The sequence below is a fragment of the Impatiens glandulifera genome, chromosome 1, assembly GCF_907164915.1.
Source record: "Impatiens glandulifera chromosome 1, dImpGla2.1, whole genome shotgun sequence".
Taxonomy (NCBI): Eukaryota; Viridiplantae; Streptophyta; class Magnoliopsida; order Ericales; family Balsaminaceae; genus Impatiens; species Impatiens glandulifera.
Window position 1 is genome coordinate 78,892,264 of NC_061862.1, and position 24,695 is coordinate 78,916,958.

The 24,695-nt window shown below is 33.7% G+C and overlaps 4 protein-coding genes across 7 annotated transcripts; 1 reads left to right on the forward strand and 3 right to left on the reverse strand.

Moving 5' to 3' along the window:
- The first annotated feature begins 1,209 nt into the window (after positions 1–1,209).
- On the forward strand, positions 1,210–4,397 carry LOC124919032 (pinin). Of its 2 annotated transcripts, none has more exons than XM_047459148.1 (10): positions 1,210–1,369; positions 1,457–1,567; positions 1,663–1,728; positions 1,802–1,945; positions 2,027–2,140; positions 2,231–2,302; positions 2,632–2,715; positions 2,989–3,089; positions 3,380–3,461; positions 3,874–4,397. In XM_047459148.1, the coding sequence occupies exons 1-10, from the start codon at positions 1,298–1,300 to the stop codon at positions 4,279–4,281; spliced, it is 1,254 nt and encodes a 417-aa protein (XP_047315104.1). In that variant the 5' UTR covers positions 1,210–1,297; the 3' UTR covers positions 4,282–4,397. The 2 variants fall into 2 exon arrangements, with proteins under 2 accessions (XP_047315104.1, XP_047315103.1); XM_047459147.1 differs by having other exon boundaries at positions 1,211–1,369; positions 3,380–3,464.
- Positions 4,398–10,822: 6,425 nt separating this feature from the next.
- Positions 10,823–13,911, reverse strand: LOC124921753 (pentatricopeptide repeat-containing protein At2g06000-like). Of its 3 annotated transcripts, none has more exons than XM_047462453.1 (3): positions 11,993–13,911; positions 11,269–11,377; positions 10,823–11,179 (listed from the first exon to the last, which is right to left on the reverse strand). In XM_047462453.1, the coding sequence occupies exon 1, from the start codon at positions 13,710–13,712 to the stop codon at positions 12,081–12,083; it is 1,632 nt and encodes a 543-aa protein (XP_047318409.1). In that variant the 5' UTR covers positions 13,713–13,911; the 3' UTR covers positions 10,823–11,179; positions 11,269–11,377; positions 11,993–12,080. The 3 variants fall into 3 exon arrangements, with proteins under 3 accessions (XP_047318409.1, XP_047318408.1, XP_047318407.1); XM_047462452.1 differs by having other exon boundaries at positions 10,823–11,202; XM_047462451.1 differs by having other exon boundaries at positions 10,823–11,377.
- Positions 13,912–16,811: 2,900 nt separating this feature from the next.
- LOC124933558 (tetraspanin-8-like) lies at positions 16,812–17,634 on the reverse strand. Its single transcript, XM_047473977.1, has 2 exons — positions 17,161–17,634; positions 16,812–17,096 (listed from the first exon to the last, which is right to left on the reverse strand). The coding sequence occupies exons 1-2, from the start codon at positions 17,632–17,634 to the stop codon at positions 16,812–16,814; spliced, it is 759 nt and encodes a 252-aa protein (XP_047329933.1).
- A 726-nt stretch (positions 17,635–18,360) lies between these two features.
- On the reverse strand, positions 18,361–19,169 carry LOC124933568 (secreted RxLR effector protein 161-like). Its single transcript, XM_047473989.1, has 2 exons — positions 18,519–19,169; positions 18,361–18,420 (listed from the first exon to the last, which is right to left on the reverse strand). Exons 1-2 carry the CDS (start codon positions 19,167–19,169, stop codon positions 18,361–18,363), a joined length of 711 nt encoding a protein of 236 aa, XP_047329945.1.
- Positions 19,170–24,695: the final 5,526 nt, after the last annotated feature.

Consider the following 24,695-nt stretch of genomic DNA (forward strand, 5'->3'; position numbering starts at 1 on the left):
CGTTCATCTAATTTGGTGTTGAATTTAAAATTTAAAGTGTTATTAGTTTAGTTGGTTAAAGGATTGTACTTATTTTGTTAGATTGCGAGTTCGAAACATACATATAGCGTTTTTAATTTTATTTTAAAACGTTTTAAGTTTATGGGCGGTCAATTCACAATCCGACTTAAGTATCCATTTACTCTCACATATATATCCAAATTAACCACAGTTTTCGACCCGGAAATTCGGACATTTTAAAAATTAAACATCATTCATTATATATGTATAGATATCTCATTGGCATGAGTTTTGATGTATACTTGTTGTAGTGCTATCCTTTTCTTTTTTTTTGTGGTTAATATGTTCCATTTTTTCTTCAATTTAACTCTCTTTATTTTATTTGTATTTGTTTTAAGGGACCATCAAACAATTTTAGTGTGTTGAGTTTTTATTGATCCAATATTATTGTTGGTGTCCTCATTTTTTTCTTTTAAATATTTTCTTAGAATTTTATACCCATTTTTTCATGTGTTAATATTGTGAAATGATTTGTAGAGACTCATAATTCACCGGATAGAATATATTAACTCAATTTCATAATCATGTATTCGAATTTTTACATTCAAATCATTAAAAAAAATTACATTATTTAAAGATTTCTAATTTGGTGACAAGGTCCCATCCAATATATTGGAAAGGTTATATTTCATATTTTTTGAAGATTTTGTTGGAGTTCTCCTATAAGATTTATTTGTCCGATATTTTTGTTTTGAATTGACTGTTAATTGAGTTTGATTGAATTAACTACTAGACAGGTCGATATTACTATGAATTTTATATGTTTAATTTTTCATAATTGATTTTCTAACTTTTTCGTCGATTTGAATTTATTTGTTTTGAGCATTGTGTGATCGTTGCTACTTACAATTGTTAGGGTTTATTAAATTAATTAGGATTTATTAAATTAACTACTCGCATATCTCGTTTCACTATGAATTTAATATGTTTCATTTTTCATACGTGATTTTTTCTAATATTTTCGTCGTACCCGTTATCACAAGGCTGGGAAATCATTGTCGATGTGTAAACTAGCTAGCGTAAACAATCTTCACTAAAGTAACATATTATGAGTTTTGTTTTTCCAACTATTTTGCATCTTATGAACAAATAATAGAAACATTTATTTAATTTAGGGTTAAAAACTATCACCCAACATAAATTCAGGGATTCAAATTATATTTATAACCTAAAATTAACCATTAGGGTTTTCTGGAGAAGAAGAAAGTAGGCAGCTCATACAAACCCTCCCAAAAAAATGTCGATTGCAGAGAAGACAGAGGAAGAGCTTCGCAAAGAACTCGACGAGCTCAATCGCCAACAATGGGAGGTAAATCTCTTCCTTCTCCATCAATTATCTTCACCTGTATCCTCTTTATACATCTACGCATTGTTTTTCTCTTTTCAAATGATGCAGATTACTGAACGTCTTCGCGATCCGAGAGGTATTCGTCGCGGCGGTTTATCTGGAACTGGTCCTCGGAACTTTTCCGCTAACGGCGCTCGTCAGCGTGGTCTCGTTAGACCTGTAAGTCGTTCTACTTAATCTCATTTCAAGAAATCTGCACAATTTCGTAGACTTCGAAGTATTTATTGATTGTTACGTATACTGATTGGTATCAGGCTGAAAGAAATGACTCTCAAGATCTACCTCCGGCGAAAAAACGTCTGAGTTCTGCTATAGTAAAGGTGAATAGCTACTCATTTATCTGTTTACTTCTTTTGTTCGTTCTTTGAGTTTTATTTATGTTCTTGGAGAAAGGCTGAAGAAGGAGAGATCAGTGAGGATGCAGCTGATGAGAAATCTAAGGAATCAATTGTCGAAGTTAACGAGGTTTCCTCTAGGATTGAGAAAAAAACATTCTCTACTTCATGGAGAGATGACAATCCAAGAGCTTCTAAGATGGTAAACAGATAATTCCATGATTTTGTTGCTGGTTTTCAATCTGTGATTTTAATTGAAATGATTATTTTCTATGGAAACTAGGGTTTTGATATTCCTCCAACAGAACATGTCCCAAGGGTATTGCCAAAGGATGAGGATCCACGGCTGGTTAATAGAAATAGAAGAATGCTTGGGCAGCTTTTGGGTACCTTGGAGGTAAATTCAGATGGTCTTTCGTTAGTACCTTTAAATCCATGTAAACTATTCTTATACCATCTCCTGATACATGTGTGCTACTTGTTCCAGAAATTCAAGAAGGAAGATGAGAAACTTTCAGGAAGTGAGGCATACATGAGGCGAACGAATTCTTTACAGAGGGTGAGTGTTTAACTGTCTGCATTCGAGTTTTTTTATTTTCTTCTGTTAAGATGCTCATTTGCTCATAACAATCAATTTGTTTAGTTGAGATTGATTTTCATAATAGAATGATTTCAGAGATTGTAGTCTCAAGTTTGATTCCCACTAAAAGCACTTTGATTGAAGTGGGGGAATTTGGTGGGATGTTGTTCTACCCTCCTTAAGTGAATAAACTTTGCTAATAATAATAATAATTAAACTTATAAAACTTTCATGATCCTTGCTTGACTGGTCTTCATTTGGGATTTCACATTTTCTTAACGTGTGATTATATCTTTGACCTTGTTTAGGCTGAGCAGCGGGCACGTGAAGAAAGTGAAAAGCTAAGGCACCAAGAGCGTGAACAAATAGCAGAAAAACGAAAAAGGGATCTGGTATGTCTTTTGTTTATTAAGGCCTTGTTTGATGAAGTGTTATTTGGATAAAATCTTCACAACTACATATCTCGTCATCGTTCAAATCATCAACCAAAATACTGAAATACCCTTACATTAAATACGAAAGATATTTTAGTCATTTAACCCAAATAATCCATTTATCATGAAACTAGTTTTTCTCAAAAGAATGAGATTATTGTAAAACAAAAAAATACTGGATGAAAGCTTTAGATGAGATGAAAAACTAATTTGATTCCTTTTTGTTATCAGACTCTTCGTGCAAGGGTGGCTGCTAAGGCCGAAGAGAAGAGATTGGAATTGCTGTTTCTTCGGTGGTGTGATCATCATAGAAAGCTTGGGAACTTTTTAAGGTCAGAAATTCAATTTTGGAAAGGAGAGATGATGTGAAAGGATTAATCTAGTAAAGTTATCTAACTTAATGTGTTACTCTTGTGCAGGTTATTTCTTATTTTGGTCCCAAAGTGTCCATATTCACAATTTTATTGACACAAAGATAAGTTTCTTTCATTTGCACATAGCTAGAGCAACCAGATGTACCTAGCCTAGAAAGTGCCTGCATTGCATGGATAAGTCAATCAAGAGAGTTCTTTCCAAGACTTTGGTTGTTGATTTTTTTTTCATGATTGTGTTCTCTCCGCAGGACCCAAGCTGAACCACCACTATATTACTCATTCACCAAACCATTGGAGGAAGATGCAGACAAACTTGAGAAGCAAAAAGAAGAAGTAAGTTTTCATGCCTGAAAATACTATTCAAACAGCCAGCATTGCACATTTACCCCATTTGGGAACACTTAAAATTTCTGTATTTGGATCTATATTCAAAGACAAATTCATATAGGGCCATTGTTAGAGACCATATATATATTTAGTTCTTAGGTTAGCTAAATAATAATAGCTTGTGAAAATTGCAATTCAATATAATTCAAATCTCGTGTTTGCAAACAAAACAAGAATCGTAACTCCATTGAGTGAACAATGGAAGAAAATTTGTAGGATTGAACTCATTTGAATTCAAGTGTTTGATAAACAAATAGTGTCCACAATTGGATAAAATGATAAAAATGCCGATATTAATATTTGGGTAGATATTGAGGTAATTGACAAAAATACCCTTGATTGTTGAATGTGACAGTTATTTGAAGCATGGAAGGCAAAGAGAAGGGAGGATCTAAGTGAATACGAGAAGAAAATAGGGGATGAGTATCTTGCCAACATTGAGAATAATAATGGTGTTAGAAAAGGTGGGAAAGTGTCAGCAATGAACAATGGTGGTGATTTGAGCTTGCAAGAGAGTATTATGGACCAAGAATTGGAAACCCACAGGCTTGAACATGGCCCCAAGACCAGAAAACTACCGGACCAGAACCAAGATGAGGAAGACGAAGATGTGGATGTCGGAGATGATGACATCATGGATGATGACCTTCTCGGGGCTGAAGAAACTGCAGCCCCCAAATTGGAACCGGCAGCAGCAGCAGGTAATGGTAGTAGTCCAGTATTGTTATTGGCTGAAGAAGAGGAAGAGATTAAAGTGGTTTAATTAGAGTTGAGATGTTTTTGTTGGATTCTTGTTATTAGTACTATTATTATTACTGTTGATGATCTCAATGTGTGGTTTTTTTTGGTTGTTATTTCATTATTATTTGTTCGACTTTATACTCTTTTATTTTTTGATATATCTTTTCTCTTCATTTAAAACATGATATGAATTTCATGTTTTATATTAAGCCTAATTTATTAATGTAAAATTTATTTACTTTGTCCAATTGTTATTGAGATTTGAACTTGTTTTTTTTTCATCAAATGTTGTTTGAATTTTGAATTGTGTAATGGACAAAATGCTGTCATATTATTTATCGTATAATGCTGATAAAATTGCGTAATGGATACAAATACAGGTATCGAATACGATACAGATACGGAGATATAGAAAATTTTGAAAATAGAAAATTATCGGATACGGATACGGAGATATAGAAAATTTTGAAAATATATGATACGATACATTTAGGATATGCAAATTATATATATATATATAATATTTAAATAAATAAAAATAAAAACTCATATTTATTTTTCATAATATCCATTACATTAGATATTTACGAAAGGTAGAAAGTAAGAAAATGGATTACGGTTACGGCGGATATTAATTAAGTCAAATATTGAAGTCCTTCATTTTTTATTATTATTTTTTTTTATACTTAACTTTTTATTTTTTTTAAATCTTTTTATCAAAAACGTATCTAAGCCGTATCCAAATCGTATCAGATTGGTCAACCCTACGAAAGTCAACGATACGTGTTTTGCCGTATCTGATACACGTACTACCATATCGTATTCGATACTCCAAATTTTATTTTTTTAAAGTATTCGTACAACACAGGAAGGAACTCTTGAGTTTACTTAGAATATTAAAATCAAAAATTTTATTTGGTTATATTTTATTTTAAAATAATATTAGTTATATAGTATAATTATTTATCTACATAATTAATTAAGAAAATAAATGACATTAAAAAACAATATTAATAACTTATTTTTAAATTTATAAATATAAATTCTCATTATTTATATAAAATTTAATTAATTTATAAACTCTTATTTATATATAAAAACACAATCTTCTCAAATTACTTAGTGCTCCCATCACAGGAAATTTGAGCAAATGACCCTAATAATAGGTCAAATTGCGTTTGGTGAGAGGGGATAATTTAAATAGCGCTGGTGACCCCCATTTTTTTAATGACATTTATACCCTTGCGTAACGCAACTCCAATTGCGTGACGCACCCAAAACCCTATAAAGTCATAATTTTTTTTCATTTTTGATTCATTTTATCTCTCATCCAGGTCTTTTTCGCCGTGAACCCTAATGGTGGCGGAGAAGACTTTCTCTTCTTTTTCATCGCCGAAGAACCAATCGAAGAGGCACCGTCGACCATTCCACTATATTCAATGGACTAGAGCTGCGAAGAACTTTCAACGGCGAACTGCGGCTCCAACGACGAACGACGACGGCCGAAGCAAAAATTTTCACTATATTTGTTTATATTTTGTGTTTATTTCGTTTACATATGATTGTTTGTGTTGATTTCCTTTACAGAACGTCATTGATTCGCCCTGATTCGTTGAATGTAGGTTGGTTGGTTGGATGCGTCACGTAGGATGCGTCACGTAGGATGGGTCAAGTAGGATGCATCAAGTAGGATGCGTCAAGTAGAATGCGTCTCATCTGGTTAGCACATTCTCTGCCTAACGCTTCTTCTATTTTCCTTGTTTCATCGTAGACGTAAGAAATAGATACCAATTTATTTAGGTTTCCGGAGGAAGGATCACTAAAATCAGTTATTATAGATAGTTATTGATTTATATCTAGGGTTTGAACATAGTGCCGATTTTCCAGCAAGCACACTCCCGTGGACGTGTAGTATCATATAGCTGTGGAATCTCTATCTATGGTTTGGAACCTATTGCGCCCCTTTTTTTTGTAACCATTGTTGTATCATTTCGAAAGTTATTTTGGCATGTTATTGTACCCTAAATAACTCATCTTATGTTTTATGATCTGTTGTATCTTTTCAGTTATGTTCTGGACCTTCCTTTTGTTACCTTTTTGAGCATTATGCAGGACTTTTGATTTTTTTTTGTAATTGATTGTTTACATGAAAGTGTTAAGACTTTAGAGTTTTGAGAAGGGAGGTGCACAAACTATTTTGGATCTTCATATATTAAGCAGTAGTTCTTAAAATAAGCTAGCTGACATTTAGGACTATATAGATTGTGAATCAGTTTTATTGGACTTATAGGCAAACTATAGATGAGTCTGATATTAAGAGAAATATGCGGAAATTTATTATTAGTCTTAGCTTTGAAAGTCATTGCTAGTCGACTTCATGCTGTTTTATTTTGAGATCTTCTGGTGGTGTAAAATGGCAGGTGTATTGGAATATACACTTACCTCTCATATGTAGATATACAGTGTATTGAAAGAATAATAATAATATGCTTATTGTTATCAAACTTGATGCTTTCATGTTCATACATATAAATCTTCCAATCCTTCATAAAACAACTAGACAAACAGGCACTTAAAAAGAGTGCACATGCTACATTGTAATGTACTTTCTTTGCTTATCCTATCTTGAAAATTTTATAGAATTTGAAAGTAGCTTATTTGTTCTTACAGGGGGACCAATAACTGGAGAAATCGATCCACGGGAAATGCATGGAACTCCTTAGCATTGTCTCCAAAAAGTGATGGTGGCAGTGGATTTTCAAGTGATGTTGGTGCTCGGCCATCATCTGGTGGTAGTGGTACTTGACCATCAACTGCAGCTAGCGATAGAGGGCATGAACCTGTTCCAAGTTCATGGGGTTCAAATTCTAGGCCATCATCAGCCTCTAGAGCATTTTCATCAAACCAATCAGCATTGACATCATTACGTCCTCACCGTGTAGAAATAAGGCCTGGAAGTAGCTCACAACTGTCAAGGTTTGCTGAGACTTTAACTGACAATTCAGTTGCTTTAGCTCCACCTGGTATATCAGATAAATTGGTATGATGATGTAGCACGCTTCCAACAATCATGCATACATGTTACTTGATCATTGTATTACCATTACAACTTACCTTAAAATATTTATTTCCCTAGGGTGGATCATCATCTACAAATGATGCGTTCAATTTGAGCTCCGGAGACTTCCCAACTCTTGGTTCACAGAAAGATAGTGGAAAAAATACAGATTACAGAGGTATGGTGCTGGACTGGAAAATCAGAGTTTGCATGTTAGCTGTTCTGTTGTTTTGACTTTACAAAGACATGATTTTTTGTTCTCACTAGACTTATTGACTACAACTTTTGTACTTCTATGTTTTATCAATCTTTTTTATTTACACTTTCATCAGGGTCAGGAATAGTAATGTTAGGATATCTTATGTTTTTACACAAATAGGAAAATGCATTTTCTCTTGCAATTGCAATCTGATGCATTATGGCAATTATTACAACTTCAAGTATGCTAATTACCATACCTGAAGAATGATAAAATATAGTCATGCAAGTACAAAACTTCATGAATTAACTTCATACTTATGACTCTTTCGTTTGCCTCTTTTCTCTTAGAATTCATAGCCTGGGGTTGGAGATAACCAAACTAGAGATAGAAATCCTTTACTTAGTCATTTTCAACTTCTATAATCTTCCTTTTTTCATATGATTAATTAATTACTCTGAATTGGATGGGCAAATATGCATACATAGTTAGTTGGTTCCTCATTAAGATCCAAATCTTCTTTGTTTTGCTTGTTTGCAATTGCAATAGAAATGCCCCCATTTTTCTTAAACCTTGGTTTATCAATTGACATTAACAATTGTTAGTCCTTGAAATGGAATAAAAAAAATCACTTTATTATAGTATGGACTTGAGTGTGTAATGAGCTCTAAAATAGGTTTGTATGTAGAATTCTATTTAGAAATGAAAAGTCTTCATTAGAGTTGTTTAGAACACTACTACTTCTAATGGATTTCATTTTGTTATTTGCCCTTTTTAAAACCCTTATCTCTTTTTCATATCAGATTGATGTTGGTGCACACATCTATCTATTGGAGGATATTTTAATGATTGAAATGCAAATGGTCATTTAAATGAATAATGTTTCTTACTTAATAATTGTGCAGACGAATGATGTTTAGGGGTCCAGCAGCACAGGAAAGACAAGAAGGCAGCAACGGTACCACCTCGAAAGCCCAGAAAGATACAAGAGATGATGATAACTGAGAAGTTCCTGAAAACCTTCCCTAGACATTGTTGTTATGTATTATGTATGTAAGAACGTATGTATGAGCCCTAAAAGGCTTTCCATTTTATCCATGTAATTTTGGCTTTGACTTTGGCTTGTAGATGAATTATGGAAAGAGTGATTAGAGTTTTATTAGAGATTAGTATGCCAAATTAATTCAAGCAATGTTGTTGTTTTTCAAATGCTGATTATTATTAATAAAAAGTTTTTTAGTTATATATCAACCTATAGTTAAAAAATTAAACAATCTTTACTTGCAAAAGAAAATTAATTCAACTAAAAGAAAGACTAATAAATAAAAAAGTGTTATATTTTGTTATCTATCAGGAAGAAACTAGCAATTCAGATTGATTAACAAAGCCAAAAGATGATGTCTTCTTGCTTCCGCCTTGACCGTACTTTTCATTCCATTTCCGAAGCTCGTTCATGTTGGATGCCTCATCATTCGTAAACACAAGCCAAGAGAATTTTTGCCATGTTGTCTTCCTGCTTCCGCCATGGACTGTTTTAACTAAGAGAATTTTGAGTATCTTGACACTTTCACCAAACCACTGCAAACATCATTTGTAAACACAAGTGTTCACTAGTTGTTTTCTTCCTATTAAGAGAAATTCATAGAAACAAAATAAAAATTAAATTCAACAGTTAGTTACCTCTGATAATAAAGTTGAGGCAGTTATGTTGATAAAACTTGTGTCTGCTTCAGTTGCAAGTGCCTTAGCAATAAGGGTTTTCCCAATTTCAGGAGGTCCAAAAAGTAATATCCCCTTACAAGGCTAAAACAAACAAACAAACAAAAGTATATTCTTTTTTTCTTTTCTAAATGGGAGTATTATGATGAAGAGTCTCTATGATGAAATAGACTAATGAAACAGTACTACTAGTAGTAATTCAATCATTCTCCTTCTACTAAACGATTTAAGAGGCACCTACGTGACGATGCACCCGGATTCCGCCGCAACGGTGGTTTTTACCTAATCAATCCCTAATCCCTAAACCCTAACAAAAAAATGTGTTCAAAGAAAGAAATAAAGGAATGAGAAAGCATACCAGTAACAACGAACATGGTTGTTTAGTTGGGATTCCGACGTCTTTGTCGGGGATTGTCGCCTTTTTAGAGAGAATGAGGAGAAGGGGAAATGAAGAGAGAGAAGAAGGAAGAAAGAAAATGAAAAGAAATGGGAAGATCTGAAAATTTTCTAATTATATAGCAAGGGCATTGTGGACTTTTCACAATACACTTGGGTGCGTCACGCAACTAGAGGATGTGTGACGCAATAGAGGCATTTTCGTCAGAAAAAAAAAGAGTCACCAGCGCTATTTAAATTATGCCCCCACACCATACGCATTTAGGCCTATTATTAGGGTCATTTCTTCAAATTTCCCCCATCACAACATACAATCAATTTTATTGGAATAAACGTGTATAATTGTTAATTTGTAAATTGATCGGTCCATAAATTTGAAACGGTTAAATTTAAAAAATAAGATTAAAAACAATATATATAAATCTTAAATTTTCTACCTAACAATATAAATAAGAACACTCTAAACAAGTAATACTTTATATTTTAAAATCAACATAAAGTTTGATAAACGTGTAAAATTAAATTTATAAATATTAAATTTCCTAAATCATTATGTCCTTGCCACCACATCGCACAACACGTTTTGTTAGAGTAAATAAGTCGGGTTGTTAATTTGCAAATTATCCGTGCATAAAATTTGAAACGGTTAAATTTAAATAATAGTACTAAAAATAAAATAAAATTTTAAACTATATTTATCATACAAATATTATTATAATTTTAAATGATATAATACTTTAAAAAAATTATATATTATTTTCATATTAATATTGTATTCTGAAATATAAATAATTTAATATAACAATTGATTCATAATATTTTTTAGTTAGTTGAAATTTTCAGTAAATGTTAATAGTTTTAGAACTTTTTTTTAAATATGATAATTAAAACAACTATTTGTATAACATGATATATAAAAGACACAATTATATAATATATAAGATTATTATATAAAAAAATTTATATAATATATAAAATTATTTTATATTTATGCACCCAACCAATTATATATTAATTTATCAAGTTTATAAGTTTTATAAAATTTGACACACTTAAAAGTTCTTTTAAAATTGTAATATCTTAAAAGTAAACTCATGTTAACTTAACTGAATTTATCTGCATGAACTTTGTAGGCATTTTGTTATCAAGTTTTAAAAATATATAAAATATAACTGTTTATAGATTCAAAGAGACAATGAAAAAAAAAACTTCATCCTCTTCTTCAGGTGAAAGGGACACTATTGTCTTTACAACAAAATGTACATCCATCATCCCTTTTGTATATCCAAAAAATGCACACTATCAAAATTGAAGGAACCCAACAACTACAACAGATAGGGAGTCATCTTGAAGGTACCAACTAGCTACACCTTTAATCCAAAATTCTTAGCTGGTTTCTCAGCCAAACCAGCAAACAAACCCTAATCCAAATTTCAAACTCCTTCAAGAGTCACTTTTGGCTTTTCCATGTTCATATAGCTAGGTTTCCGCTAAAGCTTGAGTACTAATGATCTCTTGTTACTAATGAAGGTTGAGTAATAGTGTCAACTTAAGACTTGTAGTCAATCCACCTAAATATAACAAAAAAATCTATAAATTGGAATGGGAAATTATTCCAACTTGTATAGATGTCATACCAGTGGGAAATTATTTGAATATCGAATCAATCTTCCTGAAACACCCCTCGTTGGACAAACCAGATAATGCTTTGATCGTGGCCCAACTTCGTCAAGTATAGATCATGCCCTGTATCATAATAAATGAGTTAAAACTTCAATCCACATTATATACAATCAAGTGTGATGTATCAAAATAATATTTCTTTAATTTTGCCTATTTTTACAAGAAACTTGAGCTTCATTATTTTTACTTCACAAGGAACTTATTGAATTTGCATATTATCAATGATATGCCACAAATTATCAACCATAGCTGTTAAAAGGCCCTATAGTATAATACAAATGAAATGTTGATTTAAAACATTAAGGGCTTGTTTGATGTAGTTTATTGGGATGTAAACCACCATCCTATCAACTATCACTCTTCAATCTAATCATTCAAATCATAAATCAATACTACAATACCCCTCATTCTTATTTTCCTCTTTTAAGAAAATGTATTATACATTGATAAAATAATACAAATAAACTGTTTTTGAAAAGTTAAATCAAAGAAGATTGTTACCTATAATCCTTTTTCTTTCTAAATTTCAAAAGATCAAACAAACTCTAGAACATAAAATAAAAAACCTAACCAAACTTGCATCAGGAAACATGCAATTGCAATTAAGAAAATAATCATTATTTCCGTCGTGTTGATTCTTGCAAAATAATAAATAAATAAATTTTCTAAGAAGAATACCTCTCTGCTGCTAGAGGCTGAGGGGAAAGAATTCAATCGGCTAGCAGATCATGAAGGACATCACTGACAAATCAAGAAACCGTTTTGATTATGCAGCAACTGGTATATTGATGTTTGTCTTCATTGAAACAACTTCGGAAGTTGTTTCCATTATTCTGAATGCTTCATTAGGTTTTCCAGCTTTCAGAAGCAAAGTGATCAAACTATTCACAGTAATTCTATCGGGGTTACAACCAATTGCCAACATTTTGTTAAAAATGTCAATTGCTTCCAACATTCTCCCTTTAACACAATGACCAATAATAAGAATAGTGAATGTTAACTTATCAGCTCGGCATCTATTCTCTTCCATCTCCGATACAATCTCATTCGCCTCGTCTACATTCCCAGCCTTACAATATCCATCAATTACAGGATTATAAATGAAAGCCCGTGCAACAATATCCTTTCTCAAATTTAACTCTCTTAATAAATCACGAGCCTCGCTTAATCTATTCTCCCTGCACAAAGCATTGATAATTATCGAAAAAGTATACCCGTTTGGATACAAGTTTCTTGCTTTCATTTCATCAAAAAGCTTCACTCCACAATCTATCTCCCCAGATCGACAGTGCCCGTCGATTAAAGATGTCAAGGTTACGACATCTGGGAAACAGCCAAGAAAAAGCATCTTCTCGTAGATTTGCATGGAAGATGACATTTCACCTTTCTTGCTGAACCCGTTGATGAGAATGTTGAATGTTATCAAACTAGGTTTAACTCCAGAACTAATCATCTCTTCAAAGATACTAAAAGAAACATCCGTTTTTCCTAACCTGCAATAACCTGATATTAACGATGTATAACTGACAGCATCAGGGGAAATTCCATTTTGCGACTGCATTTGTCTCAACAATGCGTGAGCTCTATCTACACGATTTATCCTACAAAATCCGTTTATGAGAATGTTGTATGTTCTATCATCTGGCCAACAACTAAATTTCCCCATATCATTGAAGAACTGAAAAGCTTTCTCGACATCTCCTATTGTACATAGACCTTGAATCACTATATTGAAAGAGCAAACATCGGGATAATAGTACTCTGAGTTCAATATCTGCTCAATGAAAAACTGGACAGCTTCATCTACATGGTTTTTCTTCACCAGTGCATTCAGCAGATTATTATATACTACAGGTCTAATTACTGTATCAACCGATTGTGATTTGATAAGCAAGTCCTTAGCAATGTCAAACTTACCAGCATTCACAAATGATGATATTAACAACCCTAAAGTCCAATTATTGGGTGAATACCCATCTTGTCTCATGTATTCAAAAATTACTTGAGCGGAATCAAGTTGAGATAATTGGCAAAGAGACTTTATAAGTAAATGATAAGTCATTAACGAATGAACAAGATTCAACTCCTGCTTGGTGAATTCAAGGAACTTAAAAGCTAATTGGGGGCTCTTGTAATAATCGTTCAAGCGATCGATAACCTCAAAAGCAATCGAAGAAGTCAAATTTCTTCTTAAATAATTGAAATGAGGACTATCGATTGACTTGGTCAGATAGCGATAACAGATAGTGCAAATCACCTTAACAAACCAAACATCGGTGTGGACGTGGAAGAAGGAAATGTCAGAGACAACCTTAGGCTCCGTCGGCGATAAGTGATGAATGGAATCTGGATATCGGAAATATCTTCTTATCCAGTGATTGGAGATCAACAATCGCATTATTTCCGATCTCCACCGGTCGTTTTCGACCTAAACCTCTGGAGCTCATGGAAGTTCATAAGCTCATAGCTTAGATTACTGATTAAGAGAGAGAGAGAGATGAAGATGGCCTTGAATCTTGATCAGGGTTTTACCGGCCGGCAACTGAAGATGATGATCGATTGAAACAATTGCTGCTAGGGTTTAGTCTGAAATCTGAAAGAATGCAACTTTTCCAAAGGAATCAATGATGGGCTTTGAACTTATAGTATTATGTTCAATTCAACCTTCAAAGTTTATTTTAGTTCAAACTTCTCTTTTTTTTTTTTTTTTTTTTATTCGACTTCGACCTGGTTTGTTACATGTGCATGAGAAAAAAAAAATCATGTCTAAAAATAATAATAATAAATTTAAAAAATGGTCATGTTTGAGAAAATGACTATATTTTGGAAATTTTTGTCCCGAACATTGTCATGTTCGAGTTCAGGACATTTTTGTCCCTAACATTGTCATGTTCAAAAAAAAACTTGAATATAATCATATTCGAGACAAAAATGTTCAAGTAAATTTGAACATGATGTTTAAACATTTTTGTCTCGAATATGGGTCATTATTTTTTTATTTATTGATTATTTTAATATATATATTTTTAATTTTTTATAGGACACGTCATATTCGTGTCTTTGCTTTCGTTACTATATTTGTTACTCATATAAAAAATTAACAAAACTAGAAAAATAACCCTATTTAGATTAAATTCCATTCAACTTATTTATTTGAAATATTATAATGTCTCACGTTCGATTTTCATGTACCACTTCAAAACAGAAATAAGAAATCCTTAGGATGAATGTTAAAAAATATATTTATTTGATCTAATTTGATAATTACATTATAAACCCACAATAACACACTAATATATTTCATTATCTAATTGTTAACACCATAAGTCATAGTTAGGTGACAACATCACACAACAAAAATCAAAATGTTGAATTTGAGAATCAAAATCAAAGTTATAAGATACATATGGGTAGTGTTTCCAATTTTGGAATTATGTTTTTTTTTTACTTTTAATTATTCTTAAAATTTTATGAATTATTTAGGAATGTGAGCTAGTTCCGATATGGTTGTACATTGAAATATATGATTAACCCATTGAAGAACCAATTTCATTTTATTTGTCCATTCGATCTAATAGTTTTTGTTAATTGACTAAATTATTGCTTAAAAAAACAAATAACCACAATTACAAATTGTAGTTCAATGATTAAAATCGTAATTATTTAAATAATTGCTTATGTATCAATTAAAAGCTGTAATCAAATTATTATATATTTATTTTAAATATGACCAATTGTATGATTAGCAAATCATACTATTAACGGTTTTATAAATTGTCGGATATTTAGTATGATCAATTTGATTCTATTTATACCAATTCATTTTGATTTAGACTTTTTACTAAACTTATAAACTCTACTAACCCATGTGGAATCAACTCTTATGGCATTTAGCATTTGTTCAAAGGTGAGCTAATTAACATTGCTTTTAATTTTCTATTTAATACCACTCATATATATTTTTTTTTAATTGAGTAGAATCACATCCCCACAGTCATAACACCGTTTCAATTCAAAGCGCTTCTCGATAAAATCGAATCTGTGATATTTTAGTCTCTTAAGCCGACTTTTACTCTCAAACTACCTTAGTGAATTAACAAGTACAACCACTAAACCAACTAGCATGTATTTCATGCATTTGCACGAGTAATGATATAAAAACTGTGAAAAAATATTGCGGTAAAAATGTGATAGCATTTTTAATTTTATTTTTAACTATTTTAAGTTTATGGGCGGGTCAACTCACAATCTGACCCAAATATCCATTTACTCTCACATATATCTCCAAATTAACCACAGTTCTCGACCCGACAATCCGGATACTTTGAAAATTAAACATCATTATATATATATATATATATATAGATTAGTTAGTTAAAAAATTGAACTTATATTGTTAAAACGTCCTGCGTTCATCAAATTTGGTGTTGAATTTAAAATATAAAGTCTTAATAGCCTAGTTAGTTAAAACGTTGTATATGTTTTGTTAGGTTGCAAGTTCGAAACATACCTGTAACATTTTTAATTTTATTTTTAACCATTTTAAGTTTATGGGCGGGTCAACCCACAATCCGACCAAATATCAATTTACTCTCATATATATATATTCAAATTAACCACACTCTCGACCTGACAATTCAGACACTTTGAAAATTAAACATAATTATATATATAAATATATTAATGGAAATCCATATAGTCAAGAATTCAATGTATATAAACCGTTGATAAAGAAAAAAAAAATGAGATATATTCAGTTGAGGAGTTCATCGTTTAAAAAAATTACGAGCTTAAATGGATTAATAATTTTAAATTAGTACGTGATAGTAATTAGGATTAAATTAATATATGTTTGTTTATTTTTCTTTTGACTTAGTTATGGTCGTGATTATTTTTGGTACAATCATTCTTATGAATTCTTATTAAAATCATATTTTAATTTATTTTAAATTGTAAAATTTTATTTATTGACTTTATTAAAATTTGGTTATCATTGTCAAATTTTATTTTATTTGTTGATTATAATTAAGCTTATATTGTTTGTGTAATATTGCGATGTTTATTTTCATACATGCGTGCAACACATGAAAATTCATCTAGTTTCTTAAAAAAAAATTATATTGTTTTAGGCCATTGAAAGAGAGAAAATGAATATGGAATTTTAATAAACTTGTGAAAAACATTCCCTAAGTTAATAATTACTTCATACCATTTACAGAATGCAACCAATCTCTCCTTCTACACCAAATTAAAAAGATTAATATTATTTGGCAAAATAGTACTCAAAATGGTGCGGTCTCTTATTTATTTATTTTTTCTTATAGGCATTGTATTCTAAAGAGAAAAATAAATTGTGTAATTGTGAAATTATGAACTTGATAATTCGAATAGTATTTTTTAGCTATCAATTAGCAAATTTAAAAGAAAGAAACACAAAATTAGAAGTAGTAGTAGTTTGTATGTTACTAAAAAACATTTGTTTATCCTTGATCGTTGATCATGACTTTAAAGTTGTTGATCCTTCATTTCTGGTCACACGCGAAATAGGCATAGGTTGATGGACGTTATGAAAGACCACTATATTGCCGGCAACAATAAAGACAAGAAGTATAAAATTTGTGATTGTCGCCCTCCTCCAATTCGGTCTTATGCTATTCGTCCAAGCAATTTTACAAGACTCGCAACCATAACACAACATTTTTTCGTCGCTACTCCACTTACTGCAATCAGGATTTGTAGAAGTTGAATTTGAACAATCATTTGTCGGCATGCAACAGTGGTACTACAAAATGAATTAATTCAAAAAACAGAATCATGATTAAATATTATTGAATCTATAATAATACCTGTATAGAGGATAAGTTAGCATTGGTTCCATTATGGTTACGATCACAAATCTTGGTTTGTTGAAGGAAAATAGTAATCTTGTTCCAATTTTTGTTTACCCTCCTCTTAAGCCAACTCTGGTGATTTTCAACCATATAGCCCTTGCCGGGGACTTTCACTCCGGGGCTCTTGGTAGTGACCACAAGAGCGATGACGGTTAAACCATACATGAGGAGGATGAGTATAAACAAGGCACGTCCGTAGTAGAGGAGGATCCAATGGATACCGATGAAGGCTCCATATATCCCGAGAATAGAGAGTGCCATGAGGAAAGAAGACATGATTATTAAGGGTATGTCGAAGATATGATCGCAGTGGGTGGTGGCTTGTTGGTTCAGCCATATTGCGTTTAAGACGACACCAATGGACATGATTGAAGCGAATATGCTGGATAACACGGCAATGCCATTGTTGTTGGGTCCAGGGTCCCCCATCTTTGATTCTTCAAGAACAGCTTTCTTGAAACTCTAAACAATTCAAGGGTGGAATTATAGTTGTTTTTTCAACTGCCATAAACCCTAATATTATTATTATTATTTAGGTACACGCAAGGATGGTCATTTAGCTAGTTTGTAGGTAGTTATATTGTTATTATTGAAAGATTTCATGTCAATAAAAATAAATAAATTGTCATCTTGTAAAATAAAATAAAATAAAATAAAAAAATATATATAATTAAGAAAGTTATTGTTATATCGGAGGTGAGAACAATGATAATAATAATAGTAAAAGACAGAATGAAAGCGACACCCAATTTAACGTGGTATCCAGCAAAAGTGCTGACTAATCCACGGGCAGAGCCACTGAAAAATATTTCACTATAATCGTTAACACGAATTACAGATACTCAAAATAGTTCAAGAGAAAACTAACACCAAACTTTTTATTTATAGGGCCAGGTCAAGACATTTTTCTTGCTCACTTCCTATGTGGGACAAACACCCAAAAAGAATATTCTAGGCAAAGAAACCCAACAAATCTCCACCTTGACTTGAATATTTTTCCAAATAGCCAGATGTACCGGATGTACTTTAAATACCAGATGTGTCAGATACTTACACTGAATGCCCAGATAAACAAAACAGATGCATTACACTGAATGCCCAGATAAACAAAACAGATGCATTACACTGAATGCTCAGATAAACAAAACAGATGCATTACACTGAATTCCCCTGCTCTGCCTCAGGCCTTGCCCCTTCAAGGGCAATCAACAGCTTCTAACATTGAGCAAGTTCAAACAGTGTTGAAACTTGCTCTGCGGAACCGGCTTGGTAAACATATCAGCTGGATTTTCTGTAGTCCCCACTTTGTTTACCTTGATCCTCTTCTCACTTCTCAGAAAATGGTACCTCACATCAATGTGTTTTGTTCTTTCATGGTGAACTTGATCCTTGGTTAAGCATATTGCACTCAAACTGTCGCAGTACACTGAAGCCTGATCGTGGTGTAGACCCAAGTCACTAACCAATCCTTTCAACCAGATTCCCTCCTTAGCAACTTCTGTCAAGGCCATATATTCTGCCTCTGTAGTAGACAAGGTTACTGTCGGCTGCAGAGTAGCCTTCCAACCCACAACAGAACCACCAAGTGTGAATACATAATCGGTCATCGATCTTCTACTGTCTACATCTCCAGCATAGTCAGAATCTGAGTAACCAGATACTAGACACTGACTATCACCACCATAACTGAGACCAATATCAGATGTACCCCTGAGGTAGCGGAAAATCCTCTTCACTGCTTGCCAGTGTTCCTTACCAGGGTTTCCCATGAACTTACTGACAACACTAACAGCATGTGCAAGATCCGGTCTAGTACAGACCATAGCATACATCAAGCTTCCCACTGCACTAGCATAAGGAACATGTGACATGTATTCCTTTTCCTGAGATGATTTAGGTGCAAATGCTATAGACAAATGTGCATTTGAAGCACTAGGAGTATCAATGGGCTTAGCAGTAGCCATTCCAAACCTTGATAGAACTTTCTGAATATACCCCTTCTGTGACAAGAATAACTTCTTATGACTTCAATCTCTGTAGATCTCCATTCCCAGAATTTTCTTAGCAGCACCTAAATCCTTCATTTCGAATTCTATACTGAGTAGTCCCTTCAACTTTTGAATGTCAGACTTCTTCTCAGCAGCTAGCAACATATCATCTACATACAATACCAAATAGATGAAGGAACCATCTTTGAGCTTGTTGTAGTAGACACGACTGTCATACGGACTCCTTGAATAGCCAATCTTAAACATGTAGCTATCGAACCGCTTATACCACTGCCTCGGGGACTGTTTCAGTCTATATAAGGACTTCTTCAACTTGCAAACATATTCCTTTTTTCCAGGTTCCTGAAACCATCTGGCTGAGTCATGTATATCTCTTCTTCCAACTCTCCATGTAAGAAAGTTGTCTTCACGTCTAGCTGTTCGAGTTCCAGGTCCTGATGTGCAACTATAGCAAGTAGCACCCTGATGGAAGTATGTCTGACTACTGGTGAGAATATCTCATTATAGTCCACTCCCTCTTTCTGGCTGAACCTTCTAGCAACTAACATGGCTTTATAATTGACCCCCTCAGCTGATGACAACCCTTCCTTCTTCTTGAACAACCATTTACAAGTGACAACCTTTCTCCCTGGTGGTATTCTAGCTAATTCCCAAGTCTGATTCTTTTGAAGTGACGCCATCTCATCTCCCATGGCAGTAAGCCATTGGACATACTCAGTACCTGTAACAGCTTCCTTGTAGGTGGATGGCTCATGAGGATCCACTTCCTCTGCAATCTGTAAAGCATAGGCAACCATGTCCTCATAGCCATACATTGAAGGAGGTACACCAAAATTAGCTCTTCTAGGGCGATTAAGAGCTAGATTTTGATGTTCTACAGATGATGGTGGAGCAACTGGAAAATCTACCGCTGAAAATGGTTGAGAAAAACTCTCCTCTACTTCACAACTAGCCTTAGTCATTTCCTGCTCCACCTGTTTCTCGACACCATAATCTACCGGAATGGTGAACTTCACAGTTGGGTTAAGCATGCAATTTTCATCAAAGACAACATTCCTACTCAGAATAACCCTCCTTTCAGAAGATGCTCCAGAATCTAGAACCCACGCATCAGTGTAATGTGTGTGACCATCATCAACTAAGGCAATATCCTCTTCGGAATTTGTACCATCTTTAGCAACTACAACAGTACCTGGTGCCTTCTCATGTTGACTTTGTCTCTTCTTTGGACATTCATTCTTCCAATGTCCCTTTTCCTTACAGTAATTGCACACATCTATTGGTTTCGAACCCCTACTGACTAATTTCTTGGGGAACTTCTTTTTCCCCGGTTTACCATATCCCTGATGGTTATTTGCAATTAGCCCAACAACCTGACTATCCGAAACAGTGCCACTACAGCTATGTCGCAATTCTCTACTGTGAAGGGAAGATCTAACTTCTTCTAAAGCCAATGAATCTTTACCATTAATGAAAGACTCCCTAAAGTTTTCATATGATATTGGTAAAGAAACTAACAGAATCAAGGCAGCATCCTCATCATCTATCTTAATATCAATATTACGCAGATCTAATAATATTGCATTTAATTAATCTAGATGGTCTCTAAGAAGTGTACCTTCTTGCATACGCAGACTGAACAGACGTTGTTTCAAAAGAAACTTGTTGGTTAAGCTCTTCTTCATGTATAAAGTCTCCAGCTTAGACCACAAACCAGCAACGGTTTCCTTCTCAGCCACCTCAGTAATGATATCGTCTGCCAAAGTCAAGAGCAATGTTGAGTGTGCCTTTTCTTCCAAAGACTTCATATCAGCAAGTGGTGGGACAGGTGCAGGCTTCATCAAGGGAGCCCATAGGCCGTGTTGTTTCAACAATGCCCGGACCTTGATCTGCCACAGACTAAAACTATTCCTCCCAGTAAACTTGTCGGTTTTCAAACTTTTACATCCAACCATCGTTCTTGCCTGAGCAGATCTGAACAACCCTACTCTGATACCAGTTTGTTATAACGGATGCAAGAACAATGATAATAATAATAGTAAAAGACAGAATGAAAACGACACCCGATTTAACGTGGTATCCAGCAAAATTGCTGACTAATCCACGGGCAGAGCCACTGAAAAATATTTCACTATAATCATTAACACGGATTACAGATACTCAGAATAGTTCAAGAGAAAACTAACACCCAAGCCCCTTTATTTATAGGGCCAGGTCAATTACATTTTCCTTTTTACTTCCTATGTGGGACAAATACCCAAAAAAGAATATTCTAGGCAAAAAAAGTCCAACAAAGATAATAAAATATTTGACACCACCATGTGTCATATTTTACGTTGCCCCTATACATCTGAATATATGTAATCTATGATTGCACTTTACTTGTATTGGGAAGCATCAAAGCTTTCCTTTGTGGGTTTTTCCATCACACAATGCTTACAAAACTCTAGCTAGCTAAGTTTTAGATCACCAAGTGTTCCTTGCCTCCTTAGCTTTTCCGAGCCCCTTTGACTCATATGACCTAATCTCAAATGCCATAATTAATAGATACTTTGACAAAATTTATTACAAGACATATCTATTATGAACCATCCAATCTATAAAGTTACGTCTCCTTTTTCTTTCCTTTAAAGACTATCAAATTTACTTTTGTTATCTGCAAGACACATTTATCTTATACTCACACCAAATCGTTGATCATCAAGTGTTCCCAAAGAAATTAAGTTCTTCTTTAGGTCTGGATTGTGCCTAACTCTTTTAAGCTCCAAAGTTGAACCAACATTCATATTAATTATAAACGAGCAAATACTCACAACCTTACAAGATGCATGGTTTCCCATTAATACATTGTCACCATTAAGCTCTTCATAGTCTTGGATCCAATCTCAATTAGGAGTCATATGAAATAGGCATCTTATGTCGAGGATCCAACCACTATCACTTGGATTAATGGTTAAGATAGAGAAATTTTCTTCATCATAGACAATATTGACACTCTTTCCTTCACTTATACTAACTTTGGTTTTATTTAACCTTGCCTAAGTCTCGAGCGTTTCCTTTTGTAGTGTCCTTCCTCTTGGAATTCATAGCATATTATAGACTTCCTCTTTGAATTTGTTCTACTAGCTCTAGATCCTTCTTTATCATTCTTTCATGTGTCATTCGTTGGTGGTCTCCCTCGAACATACAATGCATCTCCATACTTTTTAACTTCGTCGATAGTTTTTGACATTTCTTTGGACAATAAAACATTGTAGACCTCCTTCAATGTGATATACTCTCCATACAACTTTGTCTTCTTGTAATTTTGAATAGGAATACATAAGGATTTGGAGAAGTAGGAGAGCTTGGTCTTCATCTTCAACATTCATCACAATATTCTCCAAATCTAAAATGATTTTAAAGAAATCATCAACATTGTCCTCCATCTTTATGGATGTCATCCTATATGCAAAGAGACTTTGCTTTAAAAATAATATTTTTACAAGAAATTTAGTCATGTAAATAGATTCTAGCTTCAGCCAAAGAGACGCATATGTGACCTCCTTTGTAACATCTCTCAATACCTTGTCACTCAAGCTCAAAATAATAAGGGAATGAGTTTTAGCAAGAATGTTTTTCTTCTATGTTATTTGGAAGAGTTTTGGGCATCTTCTCTTCTACATGTAAGGAATCTACCAATCCTTTTTTAACCAATTCATCTTCATCCTATCTCAAAATAATTTCTTCCAATAAACTGTTGGGGAAAACCCTGACAGAACCACAAAAGAAGAAAACAAAATAATGAACACACTAACAGAATTTGATAACGGAGCTCGGCCAAAATATTGCCTACGTCTCCGAGCACTAAGGCTATCAATTAATAAGGAAGAAGAGATACAAATTTGGGTGCAATAAACCAAAGAGGGGAGAGTTTCTTTTATACACTAAGAAACTTCCCCAACTCCCATCATCTTCCGATGTGGGATTTCTGCTAATTGTGAATATAGTTTCTTTTATATACTAAGAAACTTCTTTCACTTCCATCATCTTCCGATGTGGGATTCTAATTGTGCCAAAAACAACAAATCTCCACCTTGGCACAATATCCAATTACTAATCTTCAATATTAAAAAATAAACCTTCAGTGCTTCCAATTGGCGCTCTTTAGCGCCGACTCAAACGCGGAAGATGTTTACCAAATCTAAACAATTAGATTTGGTTTTCCCCATGTCTTTCATCTCGAACTCTCTACCCAATTGAGCCTTCAATTTGTCAACTTCATATTGGCTCTTTGATGCTATCAACATATCATCAACGTACAAGAGTAGATAGATGTAAGACTCATCTTGCAATTTGCGCAAATACACACATGAACTGAATCTGCTTCTTGTGTACTTGTGTTCAATCATAAACTTATCAAGTCGCTTGTACCATTGTCTCGACGATTGCTTCAACCTGTACAATGATCTGTTCAACTTGCAAACCCAATTTTTTTTATCAGTAACATTGAATCCATCTGGTTGATAAATGTAGATTTCCTCGTTCAAATGACCGTGTATGTCTACGTTCTTCACATCTGGTTGAGCTAGCTCCAAATTCATCTGCGCTACCAAGGACAACAAAATTCTAATGGAAGAGTGTTTAACAACATGAGAAAGTACCTCATTATGATCACCTCCTTCCTTCTGAGCGTAGTCTTTAACTACCAATTTTTCCTTGTAGCGAACATCAAATTTTTCAGGAAATCCTTCTTTCTTAGCAAAGATCCATTTACCACCAATAGCCTTCTTCCCTTTTCGTAGATGCGTCAACTTGCATGTCTCATTCTTCTGAATAGATTGCATCTCATCTTCCATAACACCTCTCCTTTTTCCATTTTCAGTACTTCGACTGACATCTGGAAAAGTGGATGGAACATCATCTACGACTAGAAGTGCATAGGCCGCCATGTCAACAAACCGACCTGGTTTTTGAGTAACTCGTCTTGGCCTATTAACAGCAATTGATTCACTTTGTTCTGAAGGTTCTTGGGTCAGAACCTCTTCCACATTTAACTCTTCGTCTGTCGTCGGAGAGTCACTTCTAGTTGGGCTTATCTTTATCTGCTCAAACTCTACCTGTTGCGGAGTACAGTCAATCTTGTCTGGTGTTACCTTATTCAACATTGAATAATCATCAAAAGTAACATCTCTACTGATAATGGTTTTCTTTGCATCCAAACACCAGAGGCGATACTCTTTAACTCCCGTAGTAAATCCCATAAAAAGAGCCTTCTTTCCTCGTGGATCCAAATTTGATTCAACTCCATGATAATATGCAGCAGAACCAAAAATATGCAAAGAATCATAATCAGTTGCAGGTTTTCCAGACCATACCTCTAATGGAGTCTTGCCACCAAGTGCAGATGATGGTAGGCGATTTACCAAATGTTGAGCGTATGACACAGCTTCTGCCCAAAATTTCCTGTCTAACCCAGCATTAGACAACATACATCGAACT

Excerpts from the sequence above, each read along its gene's own strand:
- LOC124919032 (XM_047459147.1), top strand. The coding sequence starts at position 1,298 with ATGTCGATTGCAGAGAAGACAGAGGAAGAGCTTCGCAAAGAACTCGAC. Across the intron at positions 1,568-1,662 it reads AGCGTGGTCTCGTTAGACCT|GCTGAAAGAAATGACTCTCA; the intron begins GTAAGTCGTTCT and ends GATTGGTATCAG. Across the intron at positions 3,465-3,873 it reads TTGAGAAGCAAAAAGAAGAA|TTATTTGAAGCATGGAAGGC; the intron begins GTAAGTTTTCAT and ends TGAATGTGACAG.
- LOC124921753 (XM_047462453.1), bottom strand. The coding sequence starts at position 13,712 with ATGCGATTGTTGATCTCCAATCACTGGATAAGAAGATATTTCCGATAT.
- LOC124933558 (XM_047473977.1), bottom strand. The coding sequence starts at position 17,634 with ATGGGGGACCCTGGACCCAACAACAATGGCATTGCCGTGTTATCCAGC. Across the intron at positions 17,097-17,160 it reads CTAACTTATCCTCTATACAG|TACCACTGTTGCATGCCGAC; the intron begins GTATTATTATAG and ends TTCATTTTGTAG.
- LOC124933568 (XM_047473989.1), bottom strand. The coding sequence starts at position 19,169 with ATGGCTACTGCTAAGCCCATTGATACTCCTAGTGCTTCAAATGCACAT. Across the intron at positions 18,421-18,518 it reads GAAGTGAGAAGAGGATCAAG|AAGCTGTTGATTGCCCTTGA; the intron begins GTAAACAAAGTG and ends GCTCAATGTTAG.